At 38.4% G+C, this 26,276-nt stretch overlaps 3 protein-coding genes across 6 annotated transcripts; 1 reads left to right on the top strand and 2 right to left on the bottom strand.

Annotated features, from left to right (window-relative positions):
* Nucleotides 1-320: 320 nt before the first annotated feature.
* Nucleotides 321-14,878, bottom strand: LOC136423863 (tRNA-specific adenosine deaminase 2-like). Of its 4 annotated transcripts, XM_066412229.1 has the most exons (8): nucleotides 14,788-14,878; nucleotides 13,476-13,537; nucleotides 12,381-12,428; nucleotides 10,484-10,540; nucleotides 9,708-9,854; nucleotides 5,694-5,804; nucleotides 4,051-4,123; nucleotides 321-3,626 (listed from the first exon to the last, which is right to left on the bottom strand). In XM_066412229.1, exons 3-8 carry the CDS (start codon nucleotides 12,381-12,383, stop codon nucleotides 3,487-3,489), a joined length of 531 nt encoding a protein of 176 aa, XP_066268326.1. In that variant the 5' UTR covers nucleotides 12,384-12,428; nucleotides 13,476-13,537; nucleotides 14,788-14,878; the 3' UTR covers nucleotides 321-3,486. The 4 variants fall into 4 exon arrangements, with proteins under 4 accessions (XP_066268326.1, XP_066268322.1, XP_066268323.1 ...); XM_066412225.1 differs by lacking the exon at nucleotides 13,476-13,537 and having other exon boundaries at nucleotides 14,788-14,862; XM_066412226.1 differs by lacking the exons at nucleotides 5,694-5,804; nucleotides 13,476-13,537 and adding an exon at nucleotides 5,127-5,227 and having other exon boundaries at nucleotides 9,704-9,854; nucleotides 14,788-14,862.
* Nucleotides 14,879-15,232: 354 nt separating this feature from the next.
* On the top strand, nucleotides 15,233-18,864 carry LOC136424286 (biogenesis of lysosome-related organelles complex 1 subunit 5-like). The gene is made up of 5 exons (XM_066412830.1): nucleotides 15,233-15,315; nucleotides 16,164-16,246; nucleotides 16,847-16,973; nucleotides 17,399-17,457; nucleotides 17,820-18,864. The coding sequence occupies exons 1-5, from the start codon at nucleotides 15,291-15,293 to the stop codon at nucleotides 17,997-17,999; spliced, it is 474 nt and encodes a 157-aa protein (XP_066268927.1). The 5' UTR covers nucleotides 15,233-15,290; the 3' UTR covers nucleotides 18,000-18,864.
* A 412-nt stretch (nucleotides 18,865-19,276) lies between these two features.
* On the bottom strand, nucleotides 19,277-26,251 carry LOC136424674 (RUS family member 1-like). Its single transcript, XM_066413299.1, has 15 exons — nucleotides 26,189-26,251; nucleotides 25,322-25,472; nucleotides 24,760-24,837; nucleotides 24,330-24,444; nucleotides 24,085-24,130; nucleotides 23,707-23,739; nucleotides 23,476-23,581; nucleotides 22,802-22,903; nucleotides 22,322-22,392; nucleotides 21,620-21,804; nucleotides 21,315-21,372; nucleotides 20,999-21,102; nucleotides 20,566-20,675; nucleotides 20,015-20,099; nucleotides 19,277-19,558 (listed from the first exon to the last, which is right to left on the bottom strand). The coding sequence occupies exons 1-15, from the start codon at nucleotides 26,212-26,214 to the stop codon at nucleotides 19,377-19,379; spliced, it is 1,452 nt and encodes a 483-aa protein (XP_066269396.1). The 5' UTR covers nucleotides 26,215-26,251; the 3' UTR covers nucleotides 19,277-19,376.
* Between the last annotated feature and the right edge of the window lie 25 nt (nucleotides 26,252-26,276).

The raw sequence follows: 26,276 nt of genomic DNA on the forward strand, positions 1-26,276 counted from the left end.
GTCGCCAAGCCAAAACATAAAGAAAACGGACGTCAAAAACCAGCCGGAGCCGAACCTCTGCTTGGAGAGGACGATGTTCGCAAGTCAATGAACCCTCGCCCAATGTGTTTAATGATTTTAATCAATAGGGTACATTTTGGGGCGAAACAAAACCCTCGATTCTCCGGCGATTTTTACATTCGGCGACCAATCGGTAATCAACAAATTCGCTAGAAGGTAGTTGACTGTGACGCCGGTTTCTACATGATTGAACATACCCGAATACGGGAAATCGATGGCTTAAGTATCAGGCTCCTTCCAGATGACAATAAAAACACACATTTCAGACTAATACTGCATTCCTTTTTAATGTTCTTGGCCTGATATACCACTGATCTTCTCTTAAATAACCACAAGGCTACAAATAAACATAAACATCATCATCTTACCTCTAGCATTGCCTATAACACCTTAGTCTATTGCACGGCAAATCTTCAACAAACGTCATAAACTTTCCTCCTATCTTCTAATAAATCGCATCTCTTATTTCAGACCGTTCCTTTTTCAGTACAATACATTGCAAACAAAATCTAGAACCTTCTCTTCAGACCTTTGGCTCAACTGTAATTATCGAGCTTTCTGTGGCCAACTATGGGCTCTCCTTTCTACCAACAGCTGCACTTGCATAAATATATCTTTTCAACTCTGGCACGATTTTCTTTACTCTTGTAGCACTCCTGACGCAATGTCATTCTATCGTATTGCTTTCTGTACACATGTAGTTCGGCTTGTCCATGTACAGATAATGTGTTCGCATATATCTCTCTAGTCATGTATACAACTTTCCAAGCTCTCCACAAAAATAGGGGACCTCTCTATGTACATATACACTGGGTCCTTAGCTTCGAAATAATGTTATTTTCTGCCCACATTTCAGCCATCTTTCAGCTATCTTCTCAGTTATGACAGGGTTATGACTAAGTCTATGCCCTTCTGTTCATCACAATGCAAAAAGTAGAATTCATTAAGGTAACTGAAACTTGGGGAAAAACAACACCTTGACTGTGTAGCTAAGGACATAGTATATATTGATTTATCAACCTTTATGATATTATCTATGTCTCTGTATGTACAGTTTCGCCAATGACTATCCACAGCTTTTTGGCAATCTATAGGATTCGCCCAGCCTTTTGGCAGCTTTCACTTATAACAAAACAAACACTATTTTCTTAACAAAACATCATCCTAACAAAAGCCCCAACTATTTAATTACTTGCTTCATGGATAGAATAGCAACAAGTCATCAATCTGTAGTTACACTATATAATGGTATACAGAATTACTACATTGTGCTTATAACTGACTAAATCGTGCCTACTTAAAAATGAAAACTATATATTCATCTTGCGTGAGTATGGAGTCACAAATCAAGTAAATACACTTGGTAGGACTTGAACATAATAGTTCTAAGAGAAAGATTTTAGAGTCACAATACTTATACTCCAGTTGGTGTGGTATGTACACAATATATCCATACTGTTACAAAACAGAAGATGCAACAAAATATTATATTGGACCTGTCTAACTGTCTAAAACACCTCTGCGACATAGATGTTTAACTTAGGTACAGAAACTGAAAACAGACAGATTTTGTAAAAAAAAAGCTTAAAAAGAAAAGAATAAAGAAACTAATATCATATAATAGATTTTATATCACTTAGACACTATATAATATACAATAGTCTAAAGCATGATTTATAACATTTCACCATCCAAAAATAGTTTTTATATAATTTCAAAGAAAAGCCAGAATTTAATGCACAATCACATCTTCAAAACAATCTCAAAATGAAAATACTTGGGAACAAATCTTCATCTCAAATGTAGAACAATTTTCATGATTATTGCAAAAAGTAAAAAAAAGAACTTTCACTAATTTACAGAAATTAAACATGAATAAAACAACACATTGCACAAAAATAGTCTCATTCTAATGTGATCTAACTAGTATCTACTATATTAATACAACTTTAACTTCCTAGTGAACTTAATCTATCAACATTATCCACATCTAAGGTCGTCACTTAGATGCAACACCTCTAGCTTAGTATAGCAAGGCTTTGTAGAATCTCTTTTTAAGGAACCTTAATCCTTTTTTGTAGCTTATTATCTGATTTCATCCAAGCCAACACTTCAAAGCACAATTTTCACCTAATTTCAATTCCCGCAACATTCCTAATAAGAAACCCAATCACAGCTAAGCAACAAAAAGGCTTTAGAAACACTCCGCAATATTCCAGATCAGTAAGTTCTCATAGTTTCTCTGGATACTTACATGAAAATAAAGTATTCCAATAAAGTAGAGATAAAAATCGATCAATCTCACAAAATAGAATTCAATTTTTCCAAACCAGTAACAGGTCCAGACAAAATTCAGTGTTTTAATGTTTGTCACATCTAAATCATCTGTCTCATTTAATGAAGTACTTTTGTATTTTGTTTAGAAAATAATTGATCTGAAAAAAACAAATTTCTTCCTTCTTGTGATACGACATCACTAACTCACAAAAAACAAACATTACAAATTGTAGATTTTATGTTATTCATCTTCAAGAAACTTGTAGTTTTTATATCTTTGTAAGTTTATATGTTTGTAGGTTTATCTATTGTCATATCACCTAGCTTTCTAAGATCTAATGTGACCCTTTGTAAACAGTGCATTTACCCTCAAGACTAAGGTTGTCTAATGATATATTCTGGATCTGTATAGTTGTAGTCTGCGTATTAATGTTGTATGTTTCAGTCTGTCGTCTGTAGTTAATGTGTTTGCTACAGCATTAACTTCTGTAGATGATTTTCATGCCTCTTTTTCCTTTATAATGTCTGGTTCCTTTAGCTCCAACTTGTACATTGCACCGACACACTTTTGAGGAACAAACCCGGAGACACTCTCATACCGTTTTGCATGAACGTCTAAATACTTATTCCTTTTTAAGTAAGAATAATAAGTTAACTCTATCTTAAAGACTTTTGTTACAGTTAGACTACACACAAAGTGCTCGCATCATTGTTTAAGACATTCGACTTTCCTGTTCAAGACTTTGAATGCTTTTGCTGGTGCTCATTTTGTCATCCTCGACAGCTTTGTCATTTTCTCTCATCTTCCATTATCAAATCACCCTCTCTCTCTCTCTCTCTCTCTCTCTCTCTCTCTCTCTCTCTCTCTCTCTCTCTCTGTCAGTCTAAAAGACTAGGACTTAAAACTGCCAGCTACAAGAAAAATAGCATCCAGGTATTACTAAGTTTCTTTGAACAGTACTCTGCCATACTAGCCTCTTTTCTTGGCATTCTGTTGTTGCCACAAAAAAGACAACGCAGTCACTATGTGAGTACACTTAAACTGTAAAAAGTCTTTTCCTTTTTCTGTGGAATCCTGTATTATCTATGGCAGCAGTAGACGGCAAGGGAAAGAACTTATGATATTGCAAGTGGGGGAAGGAGTCAGATCTAGAACTCGGTGTAGCCATACCCAGCTGCATAGTACTCTGAACCATCCCCCGATCCACCAAATGCACTGCCGAAATTACTAGCCAGGTTCCCTCCCAGCCCTGTGCTTCTTCCTTCTGCCTTCTTCTTAGGATTAGGAGCTGGAAAAAATTGAGAGATAAGGAGATATCACAATCAGAAGTTCTGCTGCAGTACCATAACAAACCACTAGGAGCCCAAAATCCAATCATTTTGATGTTTCATCAAGACCTACTTACATATCGAGTATCAAGACAATCCACCAGTTATTCCCAAGTTATTGTGATGATACACAAATAAACTCTCAAAACAACATTAACCTTCTAAGCGAAGTTATTATAAGTATGAGATAGACAAACTAATAATCATTATTGGCATTCATACTAACAATGCATTTCTGATGTGGGTTGACATTTACACAGAAGATGCATTTCTGATGGGTTAAAATTCACACTGACGATGCATTTTACGGGTGAATTAACATTCACACCGATGATCAAATTCTGATATAAGTTAACATTCGCACTAACATGTCGTTTTACTCACCGTTTGGGTTCTGTTGTCCATAGAACTGTTTCAGTAAGGCTGCACACGGCTCCGCAAAGATGCCCCCGATGCACTGGACAGGACAAACAACAAGTGTCAACAATAAGCACTCTAGTCTAGATATACAAAGAATCATGCTTCAAGTTTTTAAAGATCTGTAGCATGAAAATAAAGATCTCTAGCTACTGGAAAGGCAAAGCCTGAGTATCATGATTTGTAAAGCATGGAAAAGTACAGTCAAACCTGTACTAGTGACCACCTCTTAATACTATATACACCACCTGACCAATGTGACCACTTTTTGGCGGACCCTTAGATAATTGTTCCCATTGACACAAGCGGTAAGAATCCTGTCTAAATGTGACCACCAATCTACTGTGACAATTTTCTTTAAGTGCTTTGAGTGGTCACCAATTAACAGGTTTGACTCCACCAAAGCGAACAAAGGCAAGCAAGTTTTACAGCTAGCTACAGTGACTGAATCATCAAATATTTCGTTATGTCCAGATCACAATTGAGCGTATTTAAGAGAAGACTGCAATGTGGTGACAATTGTCAATCTTTATTTATCATAATCAATCAATAAACCATTCATCTGTTGATGAAGATTAGACATCCAGGTGAAGTACAACATTATACAAAATAAATCAAACAACTGGAGAAATTCTCAAAAGAGCCATTGACTGAGATTGAGTCTCTGAGGATGATGTCTGAAACATCTGACGGTTTATATCATTAGAGACTTTATCCAGTTGTATGATTTACAGTCAAACCTGTACAAGTGACCTCCTCTACATAAGTACCACTGGGCCAACGTGACCACTTTTTGGTGGTCCCTTAGATAATTTTCCCCACTGACACAAGCATTAAAAATCCTGTCTATAGTGACCACCTGTCCACCTAGGCCAGATTTTATAGGTCTCATGAGAGGTCTTCTTGGGCAGGTTTGATTGTATTTTGTATAAAAATGCAACCTGGCATCCACTATGTTTTTGGCAATGCCTCCGGGGCGAGCCAAACGGTATACTATAATATGATTGTTCTATGTGTGAGTGCATGTTGACCACCACCCATACCTTGAAGGGCTGTCCTTTTGAGTTAAATCTCTCTACATGAATTTCCTGGGCCGCAGCCACGCCCCCCATGTGAGGGCAACCAAACACTATCAGGGGGATGTATGTCAAAGGTTAAGGGCCAAAGATCAAAGGTCACACCTTATGGCAATGATGGCCTAATGATATAAATTAACAATTTTACAAATTAACATTTTTATTTTGGTTTCTTTCTTCTTTCTTTCAAATTTGCTAGATTGACAGACAAGGAAAACTTTGGTACTGTCTCATGTTGAATACCAATGCAGGGCTCAAAATACTTTTTCTGCAGGAAATACCTGTATGGCTCCAAATTTAAACCTGCACCAACCTGCATATGCAGGTGGGATATATTTCAAGCCCAGCAATTTCACCACTACTGATCCGAGTTTTGAGGGCCAGTTTTATTTTGGACCAGTGCAGTTTGGTGCAAATCAGAAATACCTGCACAGCCTGAATTTTATCTCAGCATATACATATACGCTGGTGGTATTTCAAGCCCTGCTATGGCACTACAAACACACACATATCATATAACGCACACGGGTGTACCTTAAACTGCTGTCCATAGGACTCTAGCCTGTCTGAATGTACACTGAGTACCGAGCCACAGCCCCCAAAGCGGGGGTTGGGGCACCCGTACCACACCGTGGGGATGTATGGGTCGGTTAAGGGGAATCATGCCTCGGTGCACCCAGGAAAACAAACTCAGGCAGACATCACAAGCACTGTACGCAGCTAGCAGGGTCAAACACAACAAAAACAATACAGGTTTTGCTGTCCCAAACCAGTGTAACTACAGATTACGTACATCTGCCAGCTATCATATGGCTCATTTAACCCTCAAACCACCGTATGGGGTCAAAACTGACCCCAGGCGCATATCAACATGTGCCATTTTGACATTTCGAGTCGAAAACAAAATTCTTTCTATGAGTTTGTTTGTATATATGTCTTATAACTTCTCACAAGTTTTTACCGAGATTGGCTCATTGTTGATTAAGTTATCCTAGAAAGTTTACGCATGGTCCAGTGGGGTCAAAATTGACCCCAGCAAAATCTGCACTCATATTCCCTATTGTTTGATACTTGTCATCTAGTAACATTTATGATAAGGGTTATTATGATCTTAGTTACAAAATATAATTTTGTGGAAACTTGAAAAAAACAATTTTTTTAAATGAACGTAAAAATTGATGACGTTGCGACGTATTATGACGTCATTTATGTGATTTTATTGACGAAAACCTACAAATTGGGTATTTCCGTATAATTCAAAGGTACACGATAAAACTTAGATAGAAATTATGTATGATAAATCATAATATATCCAAAGACGTTATTTGTAGATGGCAACAGGAACGACGTCAAAATGACGTCATAAAAATTATATTCATATCAAGTTACACTAGGGAAATCCGCCATCTTGGTTCCGCCATCTTGAATTATTTTGAATGCATTTTTTCATCATAAAACCTAATAACACAATAAAAATGGACAAAACGTTTATATTAAGATTGTTTCTGTTTGGATAAACATGGTAGTGATGAAATTTGAGGGTTGAAATAGCCGGTTATAGCTAATCTAATTATATCGTCCGCCATCTTAGATTTTGACCGATGACGTAATCAAATACGCATAAATTATGAATATTAAGTCATAAAAATAATAGTGAATTAAATTGGTTGGTATTGATGTAAGAAATAAGTGCAGTTTAAAAAGACAGCCCTAGAATTACATTGTAAAATCCAAAAGTAGCGACTTTTTCCAAATATGGCTCTAAGAAACCGGTTGCCATAGCAACATGAAAACATTGATAAGATATTTCATTAAATCAAAATTGTTGCCAACGAAATTTTAGCAAAGGTGACCAAGTTTAGTTGTTCTAGCGTAAGCCATTCAGATGCTATATGACATCAAGTGTTGGCGCAGGCCTCAAAAGAGCCCGCTTGTCTGAATAGCGTTAGTTGCAAAAGACGATGTTCCCTATTTTTGCATAAATTATGATAATGAGCAAAAATTATTCACACCTTATCATGTCAAACTGTCCCTTATAGATTACTTAAACTATACATATATACAAACCACAAAAATAGTCACCCATAAAGCTAAATTTGTAGAAAACATTGTGGGGTCAGTTTTGACCCCATACGGTAAGATTAGTCGTAAAAAAGCTATGGTGGTTTGAGGGTTAAAGACAATCACAAGCACAGCAGCTAGCATGGTCATACACATCAGGAGATTCCGTAACCGGAAACCTACCAGCCATATTGGAGCACTAATAACAGAACTGTAATGTACAATGTAGTGTCACTTTTGCAAAGACTAATTGCAATTGGAGCAAATATTGGCACACTGACTAGTATTTAAAGACAATGCTTTCCTGTCAAATAGACAGTGCTGTTTGTCAGGACTTCTGTACAAATTGGCACACAGGACAAGAATTGTATGACCTTGGTTGTCATAATTGGGTCAGACTTTAAAAACAATCCTCTCTTGGCTTCAAAAATATGAACTGGACATGTGTTACCATAGGCTGTAGGCCTCGGAAGGAGAGTTTGATACGCCCGAAGAGTTTGATAGGCCCGAAAGCCGCCCTCGCCCGAAGGGCGCGCGGATCCCGAACTTACCCGAAAGCCGAATTCCGCCGGAAGCGCGCGCCCCCGAAGCGCGCCCGAAGGGCGCGCCCCGTGGCGCCGCAGGCGCCAGAGCGAATTCTGAGCGGAGCGAGGAATGAGCGATAGGTACGAAAGGTCATTTCAAACAAGCTAATTTTCCGCTAATTCCCTCGACTCAGGCACTTGGCTTGGTGGTGATTCTCATGTTTGGTGTCTTATTTACCCATGGAAAACACCTAGTTGATAATATACCGATGACAAAGGACGATACGAGGCATTTTGTAACGCCCGAAAATCCTTCTTTTCCCGACATGACCGTTACCGGCAGTATGCCTGCACCGCTGTTCACAGAACAATGGCATCATGGCCAGCCGGGCCGGTGCCATGCACGCAAGGGGTTTTGGCACCGCTATTAACTAAACTATCATTATGATAAGCGTTGGAAATGCCAGGATTGTGAACATAGATATCTTATTCATCATATATTTGTCTACCAGCATTGTACATGCGTTCCTATTTGCTTCTTACGCACTCGCTAGATATCGTAATTCTAGCCAGATTTACCAGCTAAAATCAGACGATAAACGTGCTAAACCGTCCATTAAAACGACTATGACGTATCTGCAGTGTAACACAGCTTTTGTTAGCATGCTGTTACTTTGTTACGTTGCCAAATGGGGACTGCAATAGACAGAAACAGGTCCGGGTTGGCCCCCGAAAGATCAATGACACCCCTTCTGGTAACGGTGAGTAGGAGTGCGGATTTCGTACCCTTAGATTTTTTGAAGTTAGCTTCGCCGAGCGACTTTCGCGCAAGGGACGACGGGAGGCCGACGGGTATTTGCATAACTACCGACCGGGAGAGTCTAACGCAACTGCTCAGCGGGGAAGAAAACTCGCTATTGTTTATTGAGTCCGCGGAGCTGAGGCCAAATGCCCATGGTGTTACTGGCTTTTCTGTAGTTTTGCATTTCAATTTTCATGTTTTCTGAAAAACAATCTGAGGAGTCTGCCTAACTACACAGTTATTCAAACTTCTATTTTAAAAGCACTTTTTTTTAGGTTAGTCCATTATAGGACATATTTTGTGTAACTTTCAGGCTTTTTTCTGGGATATGCTACGGTTGCATGTAAGGCAGCCAAAGCAAATTAAAAGCTTTGAAAAACTATAAGCTTTCAAGCTTTGCGTAACCTCATGCAAATGTTGCAAACAATTTTCCCATTCACAGAAATGAAAGAAAATACTGCTACAGTTCACTTCCAATATGGCTAGCAAGAACCAGAATTTCAGCTACTCATAGTCTAACAGTTTCACCAAATCATGATTAAGGACACTACATGCAGGCATGATCGTTAAAATATGATTTCAATTTCTTACTTCTTGATAGCAAAGTTTTATCATGCAACATTTTTCTACTGTAGTTCTTTATATGTATTATACATTTTGTAAAGTGCAGTGTACATGCTGCAAAGGCTTAAGTTTCAATGCTGTAGATGAAAAACATAGCATTTTGCTTTTTTCAAATACAAATGGAGGCCATTTACTGGGAGTTAGGATTTACATCTTACATAAAATTGTATTCTAAAGAGACCAGAAAAAAACATTCATTGGAGAAATCCTATTTTTGAAAATCACAGCATGATGGTATTGGGTTTACAGTATAATAAGGGAGCACCATTGTTCCATTCTTTAGAGAGATTCCTTTCATTCAAAAAGGCCACATTGACCTGATTAGATGGATGACATCTGCAGGCACATTTTGTCCAGATTGTTATATCTGTTACATTTCCAGCCAATAATATGAAGACAACTTTTTTTTCGGTCAGTTTTTCTCTTCTCACTCTTGCATTAGTTTTGGCATGTTTGGGGTTCCCAGAGAATATCATCCATATAATAAAATCAATATGGCCTTATCAACAACACTAGCACCAGTAGAAGGATACTGAGCAGTCTGAGGGCCCCCGCACACATGATGCACGGCTCGCATGTCACGTACAGCTGAACAATCGGCAGGACCTCGTTCTTATCCAGACCCACTTTCATGCACCACTCCAGCAGCTGACCAACCGCTACCATCTCTGCATGGACCGTAGCCTGGAGGGGGGAAACAAACAGTCAACTCCTGCACTGGTGATCACATCTGCTTATGCTTACATTTGTAGGTCCCAATTGCGCCGGTGCTGTCGTCATCCTGGCCGGGCCCCGAAGCCAGAAATTTGTCCCGGTGTTTTTCCCAGTCGCCAGGTAACGGGGGGGATTGGGGGGACCTCCCGGTGTTTGCACGATTGGCTCACGGCACCCATTTGTTTCCGGGTCCCGCATTGATTTTAAGTCAGAGTTAAAACGACACGGGGTCCCGGCCGGGCCCAAAAATATCCAAGCAGCCGCAGGGTGTCCCACGGGGCCATGTAGGGGTCATACCCAAAAGTGCAAAAAAACCCAGCCCGTCTGCAACTACCTTAATTTTACCCCCACGTTTTGGTAGTCCCTTAGATCTAGATCAATTTCCCATTGACCCAAGCATTAAAGATTAAGAATCCTGTCTATAGTGGCCACCTGAAGGTGTACAGTTCAAACTTTAAGTGGTCACTACAGACAGGTTTGAGTGTTGAGTAAAGTTAAATGAATGCAATCTCGGACAAGAACAAGCTACAAGTACGCTTCCCAATTCTACTTGCTTTTTACATGGAGTGTATTAACCCTCAGCATACTGAGGTACTTACATTTTTTGACTCGTTAACTCTGTTATGTCCCTGTGCTACTGCCTGTCCTTGATACACCTAGGAAAAAACAAAAATGGACACAGGTTGAAGACATGTAAATCTGTAAGAATATCCTTTTGGGAACAACAAGAACAATACAAAAAATTAATTTTATTATACTTCAACATCTAATTGTTAAGATGTTTAACTTCATAGAAAGTTGTTCTGTTCACAAGTCGCAATAGCTTGGTATCCATCCTATTCTAGCTCGGGACCAAGTGATTAGTAGAGTTAGAGCAAAACAGAACTAGAGTAGGATAGATTCTAGGCTAAAGACACAAAGCAAACATGATCAATAATACATGTATATATGATATATCCTGGTCTACTACTGGCTAGCAACACACACAGTAACATTATAAACTGCAAGGTGACACAAAACAGAACTGATCACATGCTTTCAAGTCATAAAATTTTTCAAGTCAAAGAAGTTCGAAACTTATCCCATACTGCGACCCTTCTAAATATCTTGATTTATTATTGAATAATTGTCAAACCAAACTACTGTATTGGTGTAGCCCACTGAATATAGATTTGTAATGATAGTAGTAAGGAATACGGTGCACATGTTGATATCACTTTGACAGAGACAATTCACACCAGACAAAAGTCCCTGGCTCTCATCTAAGGCTACTCTGGAAGCCAGACCAAAAGACTCATGGCTACCAGTGCAATACAGCACTGCTCACCTCTGCCCCCTGTCATCCTGTAAAGGTACTGCAGCAACTCTGAAAGTCTGCCTGACTGGGCCTTTGTTTGGTCCTTCTTCAAAACTACTCAACTTAATATCATATCATATCAATAAACTTGTCCTATTTTGTGCAACCTAGCTAATCATCTACTTTGGCACTGTTGTGTGCTGTAATCAATATGAAGATTTTAATAATGCTATCAATGGTAATATGAAGAAACGTATGACCAATTGGCCTGTTGAACAGATCTAGATGGTGGTTTGGCAAGGCGAAATAGAGTGACAATGTTAACTTTTGCTTTTATTCAAGTTGTAACAATACTGGTAACCTTAATTAATACCCATGATGTGAGACTAACCGGTAGTCACAATGAATCAGTAAAAAATAATAATTTAAAGCAAAAACACAGTTACGATGTGCCATTGTAGACTGTAATGTAAAATATTTCAAAAATTCAGGACCTGTAAAATCTAATTCAAAGCAAAACCACAGTGACAGTGAAGAAGAGGTGACCACTTTAGTCTTTGGTCTGGTACCAGCGTAGGTATACTTGCCATCAGAATAAAAAACACAACAAAATCAAACACAATAAAACGGAGTTGTCTTGACAGCATCTTGGCCTACCACTGAAGATTCTACACTCATCTTAAGTTAAGGCTACAAGTTTGCTAAAGGTGAAATAGATGTCTACATAGTTTCAAGTGAGTGAAAAAGCTCAAGAGAGAAAGAGATATTTTGTTCTGTAATATGTTAATTTGCAGGAAGTGAATAATAATTTGGGCAAAGAAATAAACTTTTTTGTGTGTAAAAGTATGCCTAATAAGATGAACAAACTTATCTTATCAAAAATTAGGCTGCACAAATTTCACAATACAAACGTACTATGATAATGATATTAATAGATATACATACTACTTTATTATTATTAGTGAAAATTCTCAGATTTGTTTTATTGATGCTTGAGTCTTGCTTGACAACTTGAGATAAAGACCTTAAAGAAAAGAATCTAACAGATAAAGTTTGTCTAGATCAAAAGGAAAAAGTGCCAAGAGCACACTTCAGGTTAGAAGACTTATTACGAAAGTGTAGCATCTTCTTCAGTAGGCCATGTGCTGGATGGAAAGAATTATCCTCAAAAACGGAACATAAAAAAGCAAAATGGTTACCATGACGCAGCCAACAGGGACCTCCCCCTTGGCCAGAGCAGCACGTGCCTGCCGGGACACGAAACGAATTATACACACGGTACTGAGCGGAGGACGGGATTCTACGCCAACATCCTCGCTAGGGTTACTACGTTATATATACACAGATAGTCGCTAATTAAAAGTATGCATTCAGGAAGAATGTGTTTCCTGGGTTGTTTGTGTCTAGCCAGGAATCCAGCCTTGTTTAGGCTAGTGTCTGCTCTGATAGTCTCCACAACTGGAGCGAACACAAAGGAAGGCAGGATCCCAGGCTATCTATGTGTGTACTTTGTTGAAACATTGATTTAGATCAGAGTCTAGTATCTACAGAATGTGCTTGCTAGTTTTGCATTGTGCATTCAGCACATTTGAACATTGTATTGTACATGTAAAACAGTGCATGTGTCAAAGCCTCAAAGGGCCAACATACAAAAATTTGAATTTCTAGACATGTCCTTCCTAGTACATCTTTTGATTTTTAAAAAGTCACACTTACAATGCTATTTCTAGGAGCTAGCGCCAATCCAGAAAACAAAATTTCAATGAATTTAATGGTACAGGTTTGACAAATTTGCTAAATTAAAAAAAAACATCGTCACCAATCCAAGAAACACACTCCACAAATACATAAATACAAAACTGGCCTTCCATATATCACAGCTTGCTCTTCACCATTTTTAATTTACTGGGCTCTTTGTTAGTAACTTTTGGGAATAGACATTGAATGATATTGATGTTCTGGCAACTGGCCATGGATACTAGTAGCCTTTTTACCTGCCATGTATAGCAGATACTCATTTAAGTTTTCATTGAATAAACAATATTAATTTCCAAGCAGATGTTGGGGTGAGGGAAGGTCTGCCAGTCAGAAAACATTCTGGTCTTCCAACATCTGCTTGGAAACAACACAATATCACTGAGTCATCTTGAATCCCTAGTCCATTGTAGGAAACAAGGCACAGTGAATACAGAAGGCCTGTTTATACTAATTCTAGCATACATGAACATATGACAGCATCTGCATGTAATCTGAGGTGCTCAGTAAGACTTGGCGTGCGGCGTCCCTTCTTTTACCTTCTGATGCTCTCGCCGTCAGCACCACAACCAACCGTCATGACCATCCACACATTACCTGTCTGGTGTAAAATGGCTGGTCAGAACAACAACAAACAACAACAATTTTAGAATACTTTTCAACAGTTTCACAGTCTTCACTAATCAAAAGATGCCATGTACATCATGCAAAATGTGCCAAACATTTTATCAAAACCAGCGGTCCATCCAATCAATAGAAAAGAGAATGATTGTGCCCATATAATTTTCTGAAACAGCCATCTATAATTATTGTTTTATTTCCTTTTCTAACAGTTTCAACTTTGAGGGAGACAATCCTTGAAAAAAAATCAAAAGCTGAACTGTCAATAGATATTCATCATTTCATGTATCATTGTCATATATTGTGGAATAGAAAAAATGTCATTGTGCAACGTTATCATTTTGGTAGTCATAAAGATGTGGGCAGTTTCTTACTGCGAAACAGTTTCACAAAGGTCACTCAAGGTTATTGTCCCTTTGCAATGAACTGTGTTACCTCTAAGTCCTGGGAGTCTTCGAGAAAGTATGACCATTTTAGATTTTGTGTTGAGAATGATATGTGGTCAAGTAAGTCGATATACACAAAATATATCACTAGTATTTGCAATCGTAATGCATGCTTTATTTTCCTTGGAATACTATAAATGACAGCCCGCATTCATGTAAACTATATTTATCTGTTATGACAAGGAGGTTTGAGTTATGATATTACACATTGTAATTTTATGTTATGCTGAAAATGATGTGAGGTCAAGCATATGACTATAATTTGAAGCTTATATTAGTAAAATAATGCATGCTTTATTTTCCTTGGAATACTAAAAATGACAGCCCACATTCATGTAAACTATATCTATCTGTTATGATAAGGAGCTTTGAGTTATGATATTACGCATTGCAATTTTGTGTTATGTTGAAAAAATTATGATGTGCGGTAAAGCATAATGACTATATATGTTGAAGTCTTATAATGCATGCTTTATTTTCCTTGGAATACTATAAATGACAGCCCACATTCATGTAAACTATATTTATCTGTTATGATAACGCAGACAGCAGTATTTCCCCCCAGGGAACGACCTAGTTTCGCACGTTCGTAAACTTCCACTCATCACGCAAGCTGCATACGAAATTTCGCAGACTTCGCAAAAAACTACGTGACGCAGTTCGATATATCTCACGATTTTACACATAACAGCTCTGTTAAACGTTGGTTTGCCGTTCCTTTGGGTTTTAGAAAGCGTTTTAAAATGTTTATCGTCCGAAAAGTTGGATATTTGGCGCGACTTACCAGGTCTAGTGCGCTGTACATGTACTTCTCGATTTCCCCTTGGTCCGCCATGATGAAAATAGAGCAGTACAGAGGTCAGACTACGGTAAACCGGAGAAGACCTGACACTTCAACAGGAAAGAAGTTTATTGCAAAATTAGATTTTTTAGACTTAAAATGAAGCATGATTTTAGTATAACACATGAAATACATGTAATTACCTATAGAATAGATTTGCACAGTCAAAGCTGTGAAGTTTAACATTTCTGAAAAAATCTTTTTATCGTGAATTCGATTTGGCTTTGCAGGCTTACCGTATATGGACCATACCACTAAATGGAATTACGCAATAAAAAATATTAAGTCAGTGTACAAAATTGAAATGTTTGTAATTGTTTAATACATTCATAAAAAAATATATACGCGAAGTTTGAGTAGTTTGTATGTCACTCTTGTCTCGAGTTAAGGAAGTAGTTTCAATGAGTTAGCGACTGGTTAGCGAAGGGTCAAAGGTCAGAACAAAGATGGCGTCGGAAGGTGTTGTGAAAGGTTCGTCGGTGCTTCCGTGTGTGGATTTGTTAGATTTATACGAGATTTGTGACGCTTAAGGAGCTTTAGAGCACAGTGAAATATCCTAAAAGAACAAAGACATTTGTAGGTGTGTTTTGAAGCAGTTGTATGTGCGCGAATACAAGAAATCAGGCGTTAATCAAAACTATCGGATGTCTGTTTGAACTGCGCAAGATCTACCTTGATACCTTGATACCGCATCCAGGAAAGAAGGCTTTATCCGCCTGTTATGTCCTGATCTCGCCGCTTTCATGCAGTGTACTTGCGCTCTTCCTAGTAGTCATCTAGATTTGTTTACGAACCGAACGGCGCCCGGGCTCCTCTTGAATCTAGGCTGTTGCCAGGGCCAGGGCCTACACAGGTCAGCTCTTCGGCACCTGAACCAACTGGCCCCCAAGGCAATTTCGACTCAGTCCGCCGAGGAAGGCCCTTAGCAGAGTGTTCTATAAGAACTTGCTGTATTTGTTACCTCCACTAAAGTAAAAATAGAGGTTATGTTTTGCGGAGTGTTCGTGTGTGTGTGTCCGTCTGTCAACCCTACGTGGATTGTCTAAATATTTAGTATGTGGGTAAGTCTTGATGACACCTTCAAAACATTAGATTTTTTACCCCCTAACAGCTTGTTACGGTATTGCAGTGGAACTTTCAGTTGTGATATCTTGTGTTCTGGACAAGCTTTGGTCACAATTTTGGGATGGTAGATAGCTCTTGTGCAGAGAGATAAGTGACATAGGTTTGAGCCCCCTACTTAGTTGTTTGACTTGAATTATCCAAGGAGGTCTCCTTAATAACCTTCTTGGATTATCTTGTGTTTTATTTCCCCTCAGATGTAGGAGAGATCCATGCCCGACTGCTGGACCACAGGCCCGTGGTTCAGGGCGAGATCAAGTGCTTCATAAGGGAGTTTGAGGTTGGTCATTATGCAGCCTACATAGCCAAATGCAAACTCATATTCATTGATAGTTGTTGATGTAATATAGATTAGAATTTGCTTTGATTATTTGTTGATGTCAGTTTGAGCTTGTATGTTTTGGTAAACATTTTCACCAAGAATTATGGCAGTAACATTGATCATTAAATTTGGAAGAAAGTTTGGCAATGCTGGGTAACTTTAAATATTAAGCCATATTTTACCCCGTCCATCCAAAAAACAACAACTTCATGACATGAAATTGATGAAAATGTGTTTTTCTAAGCTTAAGATGATTCACAACGAAAATTAACATGGGCTGAGTCCCAAACAATAAGTTGGCCAGAAAAAAAATTCAAGCTGGAGACAGCCCTGATTGACCAGTATTTAGTGAATCATCATCATCATGGGTTACCCCCATATAGCCCCATCAGGGGCAAAGTTGGGGGGAAGTTGTATTAGGAAAGTTGAGGTCCTGGGCTAAGGTGGGCAGGCCTCCAGCCTGGCACCGTAAGACTCAACGGTGGGAGCCGTCACAACCGTGGTTCCACTGGGAAATGGTACGAATTAGGTAACTAAAGTGCTCTTCCTGACCCCCAGGGGAAGAGGAACCACCGTGAGGAGGACCGACTGGAGGCTGTCCTGGGCCACGCCCAACAGATGGGACAAACTATCCCAGCTTGCACCAGGCTTATGGAGGACAACGTCACACAGGTCACAGCAAACTGTGAGTCGACAGCTGTTGTCGTCACTGTAGTTCCAACAAAATTTTGTTTTTAATAGGTGTTGGCCTTAAAATTTGTCAACAGGTAAAGTCATGACTGTTTTTTATTTATTTTTTGAATTACAAGATGACTAGATTTTTATGTTTGTTTTTGAGGTGTGTGTGAAAGAGCCAAAGTCTTTGGCCATTTGCACACACACTCTAGAAAAGAAACTTTAGAACCAAATGTTTGGATAAGCGAATCAGAATTCAGCTCATTGTAATACACATGTATATCTCAATAGCTTTTTTTTTCAAACAGCAAAATCATTTTTTATAAGTATATGAATGTTATGGAGTATGTGAATGTTATGGAGTAATTAAAAAATTGGGATATAAAGGCAACACAATAACTATAGAATTGTTCAATTACCATGTTTTTCCCCCAGTGAGTGTCGCGACATCCATGTGTGAGAAGATCAGTGAAACAGAGGAGAAACTGGCAAAGGTAGGTTGGAGTGTCTTTTTGTCAAAAACTTTGTAAAGAGACCATCCTTTACCAGTTTGAGATGCATACAGAATGCCCAGGGGCCTTCAATTTTGACATATTCCACAAGGCTGCACATGTGCACTTCAAACTGTGAACTGAGCTTATTGTCATAAGTCATTTTCATGTTCTAAAGAAGGCAGACCTTCCATAACTTTTCACCTCTGCAGGGTGACCCCTTGAATGATTTTATTTACCTTTGGGGTCTTCTTTGAATTAATTTCCTGCAGTTACTTTAAAAGATTGACTGTTGTGCTGGGGAATTTCCCTGTCAGTTATCATGAATTGACATAGTCTATGACCTTCACCTTTCACCTTTGCAGGCTGACCCCCTGAAGGACAGAAGGGAGAACAGGAAGCAGGAGTGGGACGCCTTCATGTCGGACCAGTTCGGTCGGAGTGCAGAGGTCGACCGTGAACACGAGATCCTGTGCGACAAAATTAGGGAACAGCACAGACTGAAGGAGGAACTGCTGAAAGAGGGGAAAGTGTCTCTGCCATAATCTCTCAATCTTCATTCAATGAACAGAAATTACATAATAGTATAATTATGGTAATAATTATGATAGGGGGAGTGCTTACCACTCCTGCGAGCTTACATTAGCTCCTGTACTTAAACAACAGAGATTACTAGTATTTCACTTGTTCTCAAATTGTAAGAATTATAAATTTATATAGACAATGAAATGTGAAAGGACTGTGAAGTAGGAAAATCTGTCGTGCAATTTATTATACATGTACTTCTAAGAAATAAAACTTCCAATTGCAGCTTTTGACAAGTATTGCTACCAGTACATTCATTGGTTACAGAGAATCTGACAAATATTGCAGATGTATAATTGTTGTGTGTAGGCAAGGAGTAAGTGCACTTGCTTCTTTTCTTTAGATGGATCAATAAAGTTCTTGATCTTGGATTTAATCTCCTTGTATCAAAGTTCCTTAGATGGGTCATACAACAATCACATATCTTAGATGAATATTGCAATCAAGCCATGTAACCAAGACAGACATTCATCAGACTTAAGGCTATGACATGCAAAACCAAAGTTTTTCATGCATTGTTCTTTCCTTTGTCACAAATATTTCCACGCACTAGTAGCAAAAGCATATCTTTCTTTCTCTATATTTGACACAATCTCTAGGCTCTAGAAATTTGCCCCAATTTATGGAAAAAAGTATGGTTATAGACATATTTGAACAATACAGTTCACTATGTAGCAGATATATTAACAAACTTCATCACAGAACATGTTAATTAGAGGGTCGTCATGCCTGCTCAAGGCACAATTGTTCATTTCAATTGAAGTCATTTATATTGGCACCGCTGCAATTTATCATTAAATGTAACTGCAGAGTGGCTGAGTGTAACATACTGGTCTTGACTTTGCAAATTTCTGAATGTGTCATGATGTGATAAAACTCTGACTTATGATTAGCAAGAATTTAACTTGATTCAAAATACACTACCTCCATGGTTAGAATCATTCCTCAAACAGTACATCACTGTAATTCTTGATTTGTCAACTGTCACTTAATTTTTGCTAATACTAATAGAAAAGTCACTGGTCAACCGCTAAAATTTCATTTATCACAAATATTTTATCACTAATATTTGAGACAGTAATGTTTGTTCCCACCGTTAAAATTAAGTGCCGTGACCTACTCCATTTTCCCCCAACCGCTATATTTTCCTGCTGCTATATGAAAGTGATTTACGGTATCTAACCTTCTCCCTGCTGCCTAACCAATACGGAATCGGGTGCCAAACGGCTACTTCAGAGTGCTTAAGGTTATATTATATTATATAGTATAAATAAAACAATCACATCCCTGCTACAACATGATAGGACTAAAATACATGCAACCTATTGTGAATGCTACTAGTAAGACTTCTTGTCGGAGAGTCCGTGGATATCCCAGGATGCCCTCCACTCGTCGGGGCCGAGCTGCGTGCGGTGCGTCGTCCAACCAGCATGCGCCAGACCCGCATGGAATGATGGGAAGACTTGTGCTGAGACCTCATGGGAGGAGTCCACCAGCTCCCACAATGCTTTGTGGTTGGCTAGGATGGGAGAAATATTCCAAGAATTAAAACAAAGTATCTAAGAATTCTTATGCTGTGCTTGTTAAGATCAGATGCTAGTAGGATGAATACTATGTATCATAGCCAAATAGCTCTCAAAAATGTGATTTTTTTCTCAACAAAATTACTAGATACTATCATACATCAGTCATTAAATGAGTATGTATGGGCATATCTTTTTTTAGTAATTTAACAACATGATGATAATTTAAGAAAATACCTTATTAGCATTTTGTACATTTTAAAGTACATGTATAATACTAAATTTCAAAGTATAATACTAAATCTAAATGTCTATCAAATTGTGAAATTGGAACAAGTATCTGTTTCAGTTTCCAGGTCTTTTCATCTTGGTAGACAGTCCTGTCAGGTTTTTTTAGTGTTACAGGGTTAACAGTTTAAATAGATTGATCAATAGAATGACTAAAAGTGTACCTTGTTCCACCATGGATTGGAATGCTTTGTCACTTGAAATGAGTGAGTGTGCCTGGTTGTCATAGCATGGGATGCTGGAGTGAACCTGGAAGGTAACATGATACCTTCAAACTGCCATTATGTCTTTATGTCAACTCTCCTACTGGGTACCATAAGACCACCACCTCTAAGGATGCACCTATTTGCCACATATGCACACTTCAGATAATATCCAGGTGTTCAAGACAGTCTTAAGAAGGCATTGGTGACATCGTTTTTGAATGTGGCAGTCCGAGGGCAGTCTTAGGGTATCCGGCGGAATTATATGACAGTTGATATTAACCTTAATGCCGAAAGTTGTAAATTTCCTGGATCTCAGATCTTTGCAGGAAAATAATGGAGTGGTCATGTGAAACAAAAAATAAAAGCAAAAGGCATCAATGCTGTGATACCTCTGAATGCTCTCACAGCCACCACAAAGTTAGCATTTCAAACAATCAATTTTCAACTTTTAATGTCTTGACAAATAAATGTAGCTACAGTGTAAAACTCTTTAAAAATCATAGCCCTACCTGGAGTTTGGAGAACCTGTGTTCTATAACATAGTCGATAATTTCTGCTTGGAAACAGCTTTTTATGAAGTCAAGGTGGGAGGATTCCTGGTGCAGAACGATGTTGATGTCTGTTGGGTAGAAATCATAAAAAGGTAAAAGTATGTGTAAGCCACTCTGAAAAATCTGTTATAATACTTAACATTCTTTTTATATGATTAAAGCAAACAATGTGGCTTTTGCAGGATCTTTGTCAGAATGTTTAAAACATGTAGCAGTAATTTCAAAATACTGGAATTAGGTACTAGTAAGTGCCATCTGTAACAATTCTATGCTACCAATCAATTTGCAAATAATTACCTCAAGTAGCTGTAGTTACAGTAGTAGTAGTACTAGTATTGAGTATTTGATTACATATAAAATCTACAAAAGGAAGAGGTTCTATACTGTATACCTGTTAAAGTGGGCATGCCAAGAAGGTACCTCCCCTCAGAGTTACTGTGAATGGCACGGTCCAAGTCTGGTGCTCTGAAGGTCAATATGTCAAAATTAGTCCTTTATATCTTGGTTAAAGCATTACCGGTATTCTGGTGCGCTTTTTTATTGGATTTCAAAAACCGACTAAATAGCATGTCGATGAAGGTTAGACATCCAGGTAATAAAATATGCCAAAAGACAGTTACTCAAGCAACTGGATAAAATTTTCAACAGACCTGACTAAATAGAATTTTGGACTAGCACCAAATTTTGTCAAAAGGTTTGTTTCTCACCTTTGTATTATTGAACTCATTGGTGATCCCAGCTTTATTCTGGTGATTTTTTTTTGAGCTGTGGAAAACATGGCATAAATATATTCTGAGCAAGAGAAGGACAATTTAATCAATATGTTATATATGATTGTACTACAATTGTACAGTTCTATGCCATATCTGTTTGGTTTTATTTATTAATGAGAAGTTCAAATTGTTTTTCATCAAGGTCAAGAGGGTAGACGTGCAGGTCTGACAAAGTGTATAATGTATTTCTATGTTTTATCTGACTTATAAGATTTTTAAAAAAGATAAGAAGAGCCTACCAAACACCACAGGCTCCTGCACATTAGCCTGGGCGGGGTTCAGGACCACGCCCGTCCGGAGGTAATGCGACACCAGGATGTGCAGACGGGACTGGTTCAGTGTCTCCATGACAACACAGGTGACGGCGTTATAGTTGGCAAACAGGTGCAGACAGGTGAAGACAAAGAACAGGAACCACGTCAACCTGGAGGAATGCAAGGACCACACCTGTTTGTTTCATTGTTGTTTTAAATCTGAAAACAGGACTTTAACATACCAGTATAGGAAGTCTATTTTATATCTTATATATATACTATTTTCGAAGTCAGGCTCTTAATGATCAAGCAAGCCTTAATTGGAGTAACCTTAAAGTATATATGGCCTTTGTCAGTCAATATTGACCTTGGTATTCAGGAACTCTAGGATAAGTATGTTCAATATTGATATGTAGACCTTATGTCAAGATATCTGTATCTGTAGCAGTTATAGCCGGTATATCATATATCTGCCCTTTGGTGTAATACACCAGCTTAAGATACCATATACATGTACATAGATACTGATTGATATATTTGCTTTGGAAGATTGCATTAAGTTTGTTTCAAAACTCTCAACAGTGTAATGTTGCTGACTTTTTGTAAAGCAAAAAAAAACACAACAAAAGAAAACACATAAAGATAGATATAATACAAAGTAATAATTATGTTGAAAGTGTAACTAACAGTGGATTATCTGCGACCATAGGGGTGACCACCAGTCCTGCTAACAGAGCCATCAGGTTCACCAGGGTCTCCTGTAATAAGGGATGACAAGCTAATCATACTGTATCATATTGTACTAAACATGTTATTACATATATTGTGTATCTAGGGTTAACAAGTCATAAAATCTTTACATCGTGTAGTCTTTTGAATGAAAATCAAGAACATGTATATCATTACAGATCAAGTTGATTATGCATCATAGTCATATATATATATATATATATAACAAACTTTATGATTATAGAAATACTTGTATAACTATAAGAAAATTACTGTTTCAGTTTATGAACTTGGTATGAATAGAAAGTCTTGTATTGTAATCATCAATTGTGGGAGTGCAAAATGTAAATGTCGAATAAACCATGCCAAATTATACAAATGGCACATCTACAGGAAGAAGGGAGCAGATTACTCAATTTCAATCTCTGTACGTCTCACCTGGCTTCCATCCTTTGCAGACACGTCCGCCATGTTGTCTCGTCGTGCCTGGTGCATGGTGAGCGCCGCTCTGGTCGCACCACCAGACACACCAACAATGGCCTGAACAACATACGTAAAGATAGAGGTAATGTAGTCATCTTCAGCTGAGGTGAAGCATTATGCTTTTTCAAGTACAGTAGCTTGTAGTGCAATGAGGCTTTGCTGAGAATATTCATCCTGCTGACAATGCCATTGTTAGAAATCAGGTCCTTTTAATCCTGAGGTGAAAACACACAGATCTCTACTAGCACAGCCAACCTCCTCCCCTCCCAGGGGCTGCCTTCCTCCCCTAGGTCCTGGGTCCTACCAATATTGTGTCGGGGGGGTGGTAACACTTAACACAACAATAAGAATGTTGCTTACATTTTACCAGGGCTGTTTCCAGCTGTAATTTTTTCCCATCCCACTCACTGTTTGGGAGCCCGCGTTGTTCTTTTTGTCATTTTAAGCTTACAAAAATACATTTCCATCAATTTCATGTGAAGAAGTTCACCTTTTTTTGACAGATGTAGTGAATTTTGTTCTGTCCCAACAAGCAAATTTCTGTTCCAGGATGGAGTGAGGGAGTGAGGGAGGTAGGGAGGTGTCGTGGAGACAGCCCTGCATTTCACCCTGTATCGTTTAGTTCTTACCTTCCCCACTCCTGCCACACACACAATACCAGTGAAGAACAACGGAAAAGCTGGAGCCACCAACTCCAGAAAGATGGAGAAATCATTGACAATATCTGCAAACAACCTAAGAAAAACACAAAAAGTCTTAATCTTCAGCCAACTGTTTTAAATTGAAAGAATATTGACACATTTTCAACTTTGTTATACTTCTGAAATTCAACAAAAGGACAAAATTAAATGAAATCTTACCTCCATCTTTTGGCATCACAATCCAGGCTAGTTCTGAAGGAAATCGAGGAATAGTTTGGAAACATATGTCATGCTCCTTCTACATGTAATTTGAATTGATTCAAATGCTAATGGTTAGTGATAGAGTGATAGTGAAATATCTCTTAAATGATACATGCAATTAAGCTATTACAAAGCACTTTAAATTGGTTGCAGATTTAGCCTTAAAAGAATGAAAGTCTTTGTTGAAGATGTTAAAACAAACAAGAAAAATTGACTAATTACAAAGGCAAATAGTATTTCCAATATTTTTTACAAATATTTTATTGGCAAAAAAAAAAAAGGTTTACTGATGTTAAACCTATTTGATAATGAAGCTTCAGGATTGTCAAAGCTCACCCCTGGATCCATGCAAATAGAATCCTTCCCAACATGCCAGTACCATCTGGAAAAATAAGAGACATCACAACTGTATCTCTTTTCTAAAGCGGGGAACAAGGGTGCTGCACCCCATTGCCCTAACCATACCCTGGGAAGCAGATCACCTGACAAGAATAACATTCTGATTGACCAGTGTGATTGATGTGTGACCTGTTGATGTTTCCAATGAATAGAAGGATGGATATTTGGGATACTTTCCTTACCCTTGAGGAGCCATGTAACGGTAGCTCCCGCGGCTGTGGCTGTCTCATCACCTACCCCCACCCCCTTCAGTACAGCCTGGGTGGCCAGGGTACCAGTGATGCTGCTACAGAAGGCCTGATGGGTACAGGAACAAGAACCAGTTATCAAACTCTAACTCTAACCATCTAAAACTAACTCTAACCTCCACCCCCTTCAGTACAGGCTGGGTAGGGTATACAATTGATAAAGGCTGCAGAAGGCCTGACATGAACAAGAACAACTTAAACAGGGCTGGCTTAGCTATACTTGTGACAAAAGAATAATGTGGTCTAACTGACAAAGTATTACAATGCTGTGGGACAGCTAGCGCAAAAAGGTGAAAAAATATAGGGGAACTGGAAGGCAACAGAATGAGTACATGAATTGCATTCTATGAAAGGAGACATGTACCTGTAGTGTGTCCCATATTTGGTATGACAGGTAGTCCTTACTGACACTCTCAGGGTAGCCCTGGGGCAGGAACACTGACTGGAAAGACCAAAAAAATGGATTAATAGTGATGATTGATAGTACATCAATGGAGATTAGACATTCAAGTTGTTAGCCTGGGTGCTATGCCATCCAGGACTAAAGCTAATCAAAAAGAATGGTACCCAGGCCACCAGGTAATAAGATACACAATACAAAGTTACTCAATCAACTGGATAGATTTTGTTATCAGTCAGGCATTTCAGATAGCATCCACCATCTTTCATCAGTAATTAACATCATCATTCTTGGTGACATTTTCCATTCAAATCCAAAAGTACATATTGGCCTAAGTTACCAGTAGGCAGAACAATGGAATATACTTGTTTTGATTCTTTTTTAAATCAACATAATTCAGCCTTGTAAATCTGTTGTACTGCCAGATTGACTTCACTAAAGATAGACTGATTGGTTAATTGAATGATTGACTGATTGATTGATTGAATTATTGATTGATTGATTGAAGAATGACAATTAGTCCTACCCTGAAGAACTGTACAAGTGAGGAGAACCTCTGGCCACCGATGGCCCGCTTCACGATGCTGCCATCGTCCAATCGGGTGTAGCGCTGCTGCAGGCTTTCAGAGCCGTAATGTTCCTCGCACACAGTCATTTCTGCCATGTCTGACAATGCACTGTAGACATAAACAGGTTAATATTGATAATGTTATATTCATCTGAAGTACAGCCAGTAGGTACCTAACTCATCTGAGTAATGAGGCTCTTGAACTCACTTGTATTGCCTTTTAATGTGTCCGAGGCATCTCATGGGTTCCAATTACAATTTAGTACTTAAAATTACTAGCTTTTATGTTTTCTGTTTGTTTTTGTAACATGACTTTTCACTTCTTTAATCTAAGCAAACTTTTCATTAAATTTTTTTCCAGTTGCTTGAGTAACTATTTTTGGCATATCTTACTAACGTTACATGTACCTGGATGTCTAACCTTCATAAACAAACTTTTTGTTGTTTGACCAAATTGATTATACTTATGATTTTACGAAGAACAGACTGTTCTAACTTATGATTGAGTCAAGAACAACACGTTCAGAATTTTTAAAAGCGATATCTTGCCTATGGGAACGAGCTAGACTTATTAACAAAAGTATATAATTTGGTTGTTGTTGAGTGTCGTTTGTTTTGATGCTGGGCAGGCTTTCGCCACAAGGTGGCGCTTCCGCCTCTAACTTTCCTCGCAACTTTATGATAATTCTACAAAGCAACAGTTCAGTACACAGCTTCATTCTAACACCACATGAAAGATGACATTTGCATTAACGTATCTGCTAGAGTATACCTTATTCTGATGCTTATTGAAAGTAAAGTTGGCGAAAAACTGGCCCAACTCACACTTCCACTGGCACCACGTCAGCCATGTTGGTCGTAACCTTTGACCTCTTTCCTAATACGCCTGGGCTAAATATTTCCGTGCTCTGAT

The sequence above is a fragment of the Branchiostoma lanceolatum genome, chromosome 18, assembly GCF_035083965.1.
Source record: "Branchiostoma lanceolatum isolate klBraLanc5 chromosome 18, klBraLanc5.hap2, whole genome shotgun sequence".
In the NCBI taxonomy this organism is placed as follows: Eukaryota; Metazoa; Chordata; class Leptocardii; order Amphioxiformes; family Branchiostomatidae; genus Branchiostoma; species Branchiostoma lanceolatum.